The 11222-nt window shown below is 40.3% G+C and overlaps 1 protein-coding gene across 6 annotated transcripts in view; it reads right to left on the reverse strand.

Moving 5' to 3' along the window:
• Rpe (ribulose-5-phosphate-3-epimerase) overlaps positions 1-11146 on the reverse strand; it is a 32629-nt gene extending 21483 nt beyond the window's left edge. For 3 of the 6 annotated variants that reach the window (XM_004851119.3, XM_004851118.3, XM_021263502.2), the window contains exons 1-2: positions 10892-11144; positions 4715-4794 (exon numbers count right to left, since the gene is read on the reverse strand). In XM_004851119.3, coding sequence (XP_004851176.1) covers positions 4715-4794; positions 10892-11013 — 202 coding nt within the window. In that variant the 5' untranslated portion in view covers positions 11014-11144. Of the gene's footprint in view, positions 1-4714; positions 4795-10891 lie in introns of all 6 variants that reach the window. The other 3 variants (XM_004851120.3, XM_087205802.1, XM_013074487.3) reach the window with 3 other exon arrangements.
• Between the last annotated feature and the right edge of the window lie 76 nt (positions 11147-11222).

Here is an 11222-nt window from a genome sequence, read left to right on the forward strand (position 1 = left end):
AGCGGAGGTCAGGGAAGCACCCCAGCAGTGTTTCCCTGCAGTGGGTTCTGCAGGCCATGGGTTCTCTTCCAAATGAAATGGGAAAAACACCACAGGATTCTGGATGAAGAAATAAGACTTGACCGATGTGGCTACTGTGACAGTAACCGAGGTAGAAAGGGTGATGGCAGCAACTGAGTAGTCTGCAAGGTTCTGAAGATACAGCCACTAGGAGCTACTGATGGATTCTGATGTAGAAGATAAGAAAAAGTTAGGATGGCAAGGATTTGGGCCTCAGCAACTAGAACAGACCAGCCAGTACCTGAACAACAGAATCGCATAGGACAGACAGACTTGATGACAGACAGGTTGACCAGGAGTCTGCTGTTCATCTTAATTCTAAAGCTTGATTCACTCAAGTATGTAAGGGAGAACATGGGCGTGGCCTTATCGAAGATCTTGACTTAAAACAGTGTTTCATGAGAAGGAAAGGATAAGTTAAGAGACTAAACCAAGAAATAATTCTGTGAACAAAGAATCCTGTGCCAGATACAGGGTAGTGAGAAGAGTTCCTGAGGTTTTTTTTGCTATGAGTACATTTATGACTTAGCCAAGCTGTACTTAAGAAAAGAACTGCAGTATTTCAGAACTAAGATTATAAACTTTAACAAAGCTTAGAAAAAATGTTAGGAAGAGTGTAGACAGCTTTACTAATGAAGTCAAGTTTAAAGTTTATTTCGAAACTAGAAAAAATAAATTACAATTTCAGTAGGCAAAACTTTCCCTCCCTCCTTCCTTTCTTTCACATTACTGGTGACTGAACCCAGGACCATCGCAATGAAGTACATTCCCAGCCCTCTACGAAACATGGTCTCACTAAGCAGCCCAGGTGAGACCTGAATTTGTGATCCTCCTGCCTCAGCCTCCCAATATGATGGGATTACAGGATGTGCAACAATATCTGGATTTATTTTTTAAAAATGTATTCAATCTGATGTTCCTTATTTCAAGTAGTCTACACAAGGAAAATTCAATCTGGTTTATAATATCCAGTTCATTCATTCTCTTAAGTTACCAGATCTCTAAGTCATCCCTACTCAACCTCCAGCCTACAGTAACTGACAACCCTCACTGGAGAATCTCCACAATTTTGGGGAGTCATGGATCATTAATCTGCCTATAGTTAACAAGATCAGCAACTCTCAAACATCCTAGGACCTGATTCCCTTTACATTCAAAACTTATTAAAGAGCCTAAAAACTTTTGTTGATTTATAGATATTTAATGTATTAGGAATTCAAATGAAAACACTTTCAATTATCTACTTAATTCACTAATAAACTATTATACTAAATCAATAATAGCAGTTCCTTTCATTCATGGTTTTGCTTTCTGCAGTTGCATTTCTGAGGTTTTCTGCTGTTGGTCCATGGTCCAAAATGATACAAAATTCCAGAAATAAACAAACACTAAGTTTTAAATTGTCTACCTCAAAACACCTTGCTCTGTGAATGACCTCCCTGTCCAGTGAATCCACACTGTATACCCTACCTGCCCATTAGTCATGTAGTAGCCATCCTGGTAATCAGATCCACTATCATGGTATCACAGCGCCATATTCAAGGGACCCATATTTTACTCAGTAATCACTCCAAGCTCACAAGCAGTGATGCTGGCGATTCAGATATGCTAAAGAGAGGCTGTGAAGTGCTTCCTGTAAGTATTATTTCACGTCATCACAAGAAGGGTAAATACTGCACAGTAAGATATTTTGAGAGACCATATTCTTTTACAGTACTTTTTTACAGTACTTTGTTACAGCTACTGTATTACTGTTTGTACCTAATTCATAAATTAAACTACATCATAGTATGTACACGAAGAAACATAATCCAGTTGGTCTCTGATTTAACAATGGTTGAAAGCCTAGCAGCATGATCTTTTCCTACTCAAGTGATATGTGAACAGTAAATACTCCCTCCCAGTGTGCCACTGAGCCACAGATCCCAGTCAGCCATGTGGTCACACAGTGAATGACTGACACAGTAAAGTGTATTGTGCTGCCAGTGTTGTTTTGGATATAGGTATTCAGTAAATCACACAAGATATCCACCAATTATTATAAAATGGCCTCTGTGTTAAATGATTTTACCTAACTACTGGCTAATATAAGTGTACTGTGCATGTTTATGATAGGTTAGGCTGAGGCATAAAGTTTTAACAGGTTATGGTTATTAGATGCATTTTTGACTTATATTTTCAACTTACAACACATTTACTAGGAAGTAACCTCTTTGTAAGGCAAGGATCATCCATTATCAGGAAGCTGTTGAGCTCAAGAGTGGTAAAAGATACAACTTTTCCAATTTTCTATCTTTCTCTTGCAGGCTCTAATTGTATCAGTGGCAACAAAACCTGACAAGGTGTTTTCCCTGAAGTGACATGTTCATTTTATTAATTTTAAAGAAAATGTCAGTAAAATAGCCAATTCTTTAAAAGTACCAGGTTATCTGTCAGTTGTTTTTTTCAAGGAAAAATGGTGTTAATTGAAAAAGCTAATTCAGATCATGATTCAAACTATCATGCAAGAGAATCTCCTTGAAAAAAGTGTTGCCCCTGAGGATGCAAAAGGGCCTTTTCTTTCATACAAATGTTCAACAGGCACATACTCAAAAACCAAGATCTATTCAAATCAATAATTTATACTGTTCCAAAAGGACACTTCCTGTGGACACATAGCGATGATGTATTTATGACTACTGGTACAGCTCAACACCACCACAATGATCTGGGTGAAAGCATCAGCAAGCTAACTCACTATTGCCTTTGCACCATCAATATAACAAGTAACAAGTAACACCTTAGTATTATGAAAGTAGCTCTGGCACACAGATGACTAGAAAAGGTCTTGAGGATTTCCACGGCCCCATACTACACTATGACAGTATAACTATTGTTATCTAAATCAGACTACTGGATTTAGATAACAAGGAGAAAAGATTTCTTATCACTTTATTCCTTAGATGATTTGTTTGTTTTGTTTTCTGAGACAAGTGTCTCCTTATGTAGCCCAGGCTGGCCTTGAAGTTGCAGGGATTTTCCTGCCTCAGCCTCCCAAGTGCTGGGATTACAGGTGTAGGCCACCCACGCCTGGCTTCCTTAGATGGTTATTTCTATTCAATTCTAAAACGGAGCAGTTAGAAATTTCAGAAGTTACACACATTTGTGATTTAGTTCCTAAAATATATTGTGTAACAATTTATCCAACAACAAAGAGCTAAGAATTAACAAAAAATCCTTCTTTTAAAAATGTTAATTAGCAAGTTTTTCAGCAAACAAGAGCAGGAGAAAAAGTGGAGTGCATGTGGCAGTAGCAGTAGGACTGGAAAGAGGAGACACTGACAGGAGAAGATACAGACAGTGTTAAGAAGTCACACCAGGAGCCAAAATAAAAGGCAAAAAAATTTTAAACCCACATAAGGAAACCAGAAGCAGAGTACTCAACAGCTACCTGATGGTCAAAGTATGCTATTTCATCCAACTCTGTGAAAAAGTCACAAAAAGAGTCATGGTATCTGGTATACTTTGATTAAAGAAAAAATTTACTTCATTTTCTAAAAAGTGGCAAAAACTAAAACAAAAATTAAAGTCTAGCTAATCAGAAGATTGTAACCCATTATTTGGAAATTTCAAATGATGACCATGTTGCTGGAACTCTGCTTACTGTGTCCCCTGAATGAGGTGATAAACCATGTTTTCTTCAGTCCACATGAATTCTCCAGAAAGGACAGAAATGTTCCACAGCTCCACAGTACAAGCCAGTAGTTATTAGCCCGTGTGGCTGAGGACTTGCAGTGGTATCAATGTGGATAAGAAACTCAATGTTTAATTTTAATTACTTTTAAATAGTTATATGTGGCTTGTGGCTACCATGGTGAACAGCAGAGTCCTTTACAAAACTGGCCAATAATATGCTGATAAAAACAATAAAAGAAAGTTCTACTAAATTCTAGGAGTTACATATAAACACTACTTATAAAAACTTGTATAATTTCTTATGTACAAAAGACTTGGCAAATGAGGCATTGCTAACATAGTTTAAAACAACAAATGCAAAAGCATTTGGGCTGAATCTGTGCTTCAGTTGAAGTAACTTCCAGGTCACGTGTTAAGAATCTGAATTCCTATTATCCTAGGACATCGAATTGGAGCATATTTAGGCTCCATGTGTAGAAGGCTGCACCTTTCATGAAATAAATGACTCCCAGACCGCAAATTCAATGAACAATTACACCGAGTCCCAATCCTATATGAATGCTTAGCTTTAGGAAAAATGCAGTAAATAAGGTGGGGTCAATTTCTCCCCTCAGGGATTTTATGGTCTGATAAAAGTAATCTCTGACCAAAGCAAGTCTAAGAAGAAAATCAACAAGATCTTAACTGGATAAAAGTTAATTTAGCATAGGTCCTTAGAAAATGACAAGTGACTTGAGGCCCAGAGATGAGGGAGCCAAGTAAGAAGCTTCTTAGGCAGAAAGCAGCAAGTACCAAGGCTCTGAGGCAGAAGGAGGTGTAGCTTGCTACTGAACTCAGGCCACTGAAGGCCTAGCACAGGGAGCGATTAGGGGGACAGGGGAGAAGGGCACAAGATGAACTTGAAGTTAAGAAATCAACTATCCATTTTTCCTTTATTTGAACAACATATTCAACTTCAGATGGCATAACACCCACTTACCAAAGAAAGGGTCCTGGCCTAGCTGCTTTCGGAGGCTTTCTACCACAGGGTGACCAAAGGTGATGTTGGGAACAAAATGCCTACAAGACAAACAAAATCTTACTCTGAAAGTGTTTTCAATTCAGTTTCTGTATTTCTCTCAGTATGAAGTGTGATGAGGGCAGAGGAGATGGTCTGGGACTGTGCTATTTTTCAACTTAATACAATATTAAAAGTAAAGATGACTGGATAATTTTGGTTTTCCAGAACGGTATCTCCTTGATATAACAACAAATATGCAATGTCACATGTATCTTCATAATGATCAGTCTACCTACGAGAGGTAAAAATGCGAAGATGACAAAGTAAAAAAAACTCCCAAGTTTATGACTTGCCCAATTCACATACTAGCTGGTAAAGTTCACAGTTCTAACACAGGTCTCCTGGAATCTTGTAGCTGCCCCCAATCGATTTCAATCACAGGGCACTAAATGACAGTTTACTTAACTTTCTTAAAGATAACCATTTTTACCTTGGGATTACTACAGGCCAGGGACTGTACCCTACTTCATCTGCACAACAGCCAAATGAAAAGGTACTATTATTACTCCCACTGAAGAACATTGGCTAAATAACACCCTTACGTCAGTTGAGGTAGGATTCAAATGAAGTCTGCCTTGACATCAGACCCAAAATAGTCTTTAACCTGCTTCAGTTAATACTTCTGTTGTGTCACTTGTTCGATAAAATATTTAACAAAACCTCCTATATGCAATTTCCATGGTGGGTACATCAAGTACTATGCTTTGGGAAGAAATATGTTAGCATTCCTTTAGCCTGAGTTTACAAACTCACGGAAAAGAGATGGCTAGTGACTCACCAAAATTCATGACCTACTGCTACAGTATTGTGGTAAGTAGGAAACCATCTCACCCAAGGACTACATTTCCCAGCTCCCTTTACGTCCAAACAGCCCATGTGACTAATTGTTGTCAATGGACTATGAGTTTAAGTGATATGTCATTGCAGATTCTAGAGATAGTGATACATGAGCATTCTTAATCCAAAAACCCAAAATGTTTTAAAATTAGAAATTTTTTGAGTACCAACATGATGCCATGGGTAGCAAAGTCCACTCATCATGCAACAGGCTGTAGTAAAATGCTGGGACACTTAACAGCACTATATGAAATTACCTTCAGATGTCTATAAGGTGCATATGAAAAAAATGAATTTTATTTTTAGATTTGGGTCCCATCCCCCAAGTATCTCATTATATAAATGTTAAGTATTCCAAAAAAAAAAACTGAAACACTTCTGTTCCCAAGCGTTTTGGATAAGGTTGTTTTCTATTATTTGTGGTGCAGGAAATCAACATTAGGGCCTTGAGCATGCTAAGCAATTGCTATGCCACTGAGGTACAACCCCAGCTGGCATTTTGGATAAGGGATATTCAACGTTGTCCAAAATTCTTTTCCTACTCTCACTGTGCCTTTCTACGAATAAAGCCCTTCAGGACGAATGAAGGCTATTGCCCTGAATTACTGTAGGAGAGACCACTCATACTAAACTGTTAGATGAATAAACTATAAATAGGGCACGGAGGAATGTGCCTTAACCTCAGCACCACAGAGCCTGAGGCAGGAGAACTACAAGTTCAAGGACAGCCTGGGCAACTCAGAAAGAACCTGTTTCAAACAAACAAAAGGGCTGGGCATGCAGCTCAACATGAAGGCACTGGGTTCAATCCCCAGTACACAAAAACAAACAAATAAGTATTGGCTTTGAGAAAGGTTAAACAATAATGAACAGACAGTAGGTGATTATAGATGAAACTGTTAAAACTAAGAGCAAATATTACAGAATGTTAACAGAGAAGATCATGAGATTTATAAAACGATAGGATTTGTAAAGATGGGAAAAGAAAGGAGATAAAGGTAGAAAAAACCAAGTTACATTCCAAGAAGGGGGAAATAGTATTGATCAGCTTGGCTGGTATGAGAAACCTAAGAGGTAGGTTTTATCCAATTAAGGGTGTCAAATGCCAAGCTCAGCTCTTCAGATTTTATCCCACTGTAAATATGAAGATTTTAAGCCAAGCAGTAAATAATAGCTAAGTCACAAACAATAAAGCAGAAAGATGGGCTAGGCAATAAATTGCAAGGAAGGTATGAAGAGGTGTTGGGAGGTGGCAAGGAAGAGCAATAATGATTGCAAGACTACCTGGATTTGTCAACTGATTAGATGTGGGGGAAGAGGGAGCAAGAGAGAACAAACCAGGGCGGTTCGGTTCTAGGTACAGATACCTGGCAGAGTAAGTACTAGTGACACACCATTCAGGCACAAGTTTGAAACAGCCCACATACTAAACCTTTAAAATCTCACAACTACCCTATGAAACAGGTCCTGTTATTTGCACTTCATAGATGAGGAAAAGAGGCTCGAGGTCAAACAACCAGTAAGTACCACAGGCAGGCAGATGTGAAACCCAGGCAATGTGCATTCTAAGGCCAAGGTCTCAGTTACTGTGCTCATCTGCCTGGACAATGAAAACAACGACAAAAAGTATGGGGGACAGAACATAGCTGAAAGGGGTAGGTAAGAGCAGACACTTTCACTCACTAACATATGGGTCCTTACAGGTTGGATTTCTAGTATTTCGGAAATTGCTGACTAAAAGAAATCACTATTGGGATTACAGATAAGATGTTATGTTACATAAACTAGAAATAAAGGTCCAATGAGCAGTCAATGAGGCTTACTGAATATTCTATACCTTTGGAATTAAAAGATTTTGATTTCACACACTGTTCATTTACTGTGTGGCCTCTGTACTCTTGATCTTAGGTTTCATTTATAATAAAGGTAATAGGATGCACAAAATGCCCCAGTATTCTCAGAAGAAAGCAAAGGCTCCTGGGCTAGGCCACAACAAAAAAAGGGCTACAAACCCCATCATTAAATCAGGCTGTGCTGAATTTGCCTGACAACAGAACCCCACAGTGCTACAAATGGATACACAGCCTCCACTTCAGGCCTACAGACTCGAAAGAGGGCTTGAGAATCTGAATTTTAACAAATGTCTCAGGGAGCTCTTATCAGACCAACTTGGAAAACACTAAATTCACTTTAAGGAGGAGAAAATGCATCTGAAAGTCTGCTTCATTCTACTTTGTTTTCCGTGAAAGTACATTTTGGAGTAAAGTGTACAAGAAATAAAACGCAATAACTAAGTATTTCTTTTCCTGTGGAATTAACCATAACCCTTTATACAACTAAAATTCTCTCATCTGTCATCACGTTCCATCACTAATCTTAAGCTTTACTTAGAATATAACTGTAATGCAATCTGTATCAGACAAGGCAAAGATGCTGAAGATGATTAAGGCTGATGTATTATTTATCAAGACTGTAACCAGAAAATCTTCCAGTAAACCAGGGGTCACAATCTAACAAGCCAATGGGACCCAGCAGGAAACATCCAGGAGCAAACAGGACAGACAGGAGTGGAGGACAAATGAACAACCCCTTTTCAGCTTGCCCATCAGGGCCTTGGTAGAGTGTGGACCAGGGCTGATCAATTCTTAGATTTAAAAATTTTTGGCCCAGGGATTTAGCTCAGTGGTGCCCTCGCCTGCCTTGCAAGCACAAGGTCCCAAGTTCGATCCCCAGTACCAAGAAAAAGAAAATTTCCCCCAAAATCAGAAATCCAGTATAAATGTGAAAAATACTCAATTTTAAATCCTGCTCATTATTTAAAAACAGCTTCATTTGTTCTGTTTCCATGCTTAGGATCAACATATTACAATCACTGCCCTACCACGAGGAATTTGTGTATTCTAGGATGTTTTTCCACATTATCAACTAGTCCTTTATTCCAAATATCCAACCATACGAGTATTCCTCCTTTCGCAGTGATCTGCAAACTAGTTCTGAGCTTCTAGATATTCAGTATAAATCAGGAAAGAAACTGGAGTCCTAAGTGAGGAGGGAGACTAGGAAATAAGCACATCCAAAGCATGTTTGATGAAATTTAGAAAAGAATTCAGGAAAGAGAGAAACTCAAGGCAGTACCATGAGGGAAGGCATGCTGCACTGCCATCCTCGAAATGGAGCCCTCAGCCCCACACTCACACCACTGGCCTAGGAGACGCCTTGGCCCTTGGCAGAGAGCCACTGGCATCAGCTCAGCCAGGTTCTGCCTCCTCTGGCAGGATATCAACAAAAGAGGCCGAACCTTCCTAAACTGGTTTGTTCCTTTGCAGAAGGGAAATAAACACAATTCTTACTTTAAAAAGTGTGTGAAGACTAAAAGGGAAGGAGTTTAAAAACTGCAGAACTTAGTTTCTCCAAATCGGCGTTTCCTGGTGAAAAGAGATCAGCTTAAAAAATATTTCTTTTATTTAGTAAGCTCAAGATATAACACAACGCTGGGAGTGGGGGAAAGTGATTCTTAAGAGAGTCTTCCCATTATTAATTTAATCATGTAGTCATTTAACAAATGGTAACTAAGCCTGTCAATGGTGCGTTACTATAGAGAATACTACAGTTAGCAAGACAGGCATGAAACAGATAACAGAAATAAGTGGATAAACTATTGTTCTTTGAGAACACAGAAATAAATGTCTGATTTTTGTCAAGTCCAAGACTCACCAAAAGTATACTTGAAACAACTTGGGCTGTTTACACTGCTTCTAACCCTGGCCCCACCATTTCCTATCTATAAGGCAAGACTGCCACATTCCTCACTGTCAAAAATGCTGGGTGGTAACAAAAGCACCAAGCTCCTAAGTTTGTGTGAGCTAATGCATAAGAAGTGCCACAACAGAAACAGACAAGTGGTCCTAAATATTGCTACTCTTGCTGTCACTAATACTCCTGATCTGCAAAGTGAAAACAAATGATTTTCTTCATCCACTTCACTAACCCATACATGAGCTACTACAGGAAACTGCTATCCGTACCAAGCAGATTCACACACGAAGTAGAATTACATATGATTCCAAATAAATCAAGCTTATGTGAAAGGCAGTATTTACTAACCTTACACACCGAGCCTGTAATTCTTAGTGCTCTAAGGTCAAGGCTGTGTCATATTAGTAAGACAGATTTGGGAGGTGGAATGGAAAAGAGGTGGTTAGATTTAGCCTCGGAGAACAAAGGAAGAGAAAATTATTACAGAGGAGTGACATTAAAAAGAAAACGAATTAATCACCTGTTGTACATAACACCATCTTGCAAACCTGAATGACGGCACATGGAGGTTTTACCTATTTGCAGTAAGTTAATTTTTTCTATCCTGACCCAAGGTTATGACTCTTGCGATTTTATGGCCAGGTTTAACACTGGGGTTCAGAGAATGGCAGACACTTGGCAAAGGCAATAATACATGAGGTTAAGTCTGTCATAATCTCTGTACTCTTGAGGAAGTCTGTTTTTTTTCTACTAGGTTTGTTTCCTCATTTTATAACCACCTTAAGAAAGCTGCATTCTGATTCTAAACAACATTATGTGCTATTACTACAGTGCTTGAAAATTACTTACAAAAAACTGCCCTCCCTGAAAAGCAGGGTGCCTGAAGAGAAAATAGACAGAAAAATCAAAATTCGAATAATGATACAACAACGATTATAGAGAAGTTACTATATGCCAGGCACGGTAAACTTTACTTGTACTCGCTCATTTCATCTTGCACAGAAGTCTAAGTAGTAGGTTCTCAGTATTCCCAGTTCTCAGAAATGAAACTGAGTGACTTGTCCAAGATAATGTGGCAAGTGGAAACACTTGAGCAATCTCACTCCGTGTGCCAAGCTCTCGGTCCATATACTGGTCTTCCCACCTTTGCACTAACTAGCCATAGGAGCGTCGGAAAGGCATGCCTATCCCCTCTGGCCGGTCTCCACAACCGCATTATCAAAGATGAGTCCTAGACCTTCAAGGTCGCTTCCGGGTCCTCGGGCCACACGTTGGGTGGGGGCGGGGAGGAGCTGAGGTTTGGGACCGAGCATCAGCCCGCTCGGCAGCAAGCGGAGTCAGCTCCTCCAGCGCTGGCCCGGTTCCCACCCCAGGCCCCTCCTCACAAGTGCCCTCGGAGCGAGGCGCTCCGTCGGGAAGAGGTGCCATGCACCCAGCAGGCACTCCATCAAGGTGCGCCGTCCCGCCCCGCGCGGCAACCCGCCCCGAGCCCCCAGGAGTTACCCGTCCATCACATCCAGGTGCAGATAATCGGCCCCAGAGTCTAGCATCCGGAGACACTCGGCACCTAAACTGGCCAGGTCGCTGTTAAGGATAGACGGGCCAATCTTGCAGCCCGACGCCATGGTGTTGGTTCCCTAAAAGAAGTTACCCCAGGTCGCCGTAGGAAAGAAATCTCGCCCAAATCGGGCTCCCAGTTTCGACCTGGCCCTTCCCTGTGGCGTCTTCCGGACGCTGACGGAAGCAGCCGTCCTGCAAGAGGAAGTCCCGCCTCCTAGAGGGAGGGGCCGCTAGGGGGCAGGCCTGGAGAAGGGCCTAGTTCCTCCTTCCCTGA

The sequence above is a fragment of the Heterocephalus glaber genome, unplaced genomic scaffold (genome assembly GCF_053883595.1).
Source record: "Heterocephalus glaber isolate CG9 unplaced genomic scaffold, H.glaber_assembly_v1.0 deba00000621, whole genome shotgun sequence".
NCBI lineage: Eukaryota > Metazoa > Chordata > Mammalia > Rodentia > Bathyergidae > Heterocephalus > Heterocephalus glaber.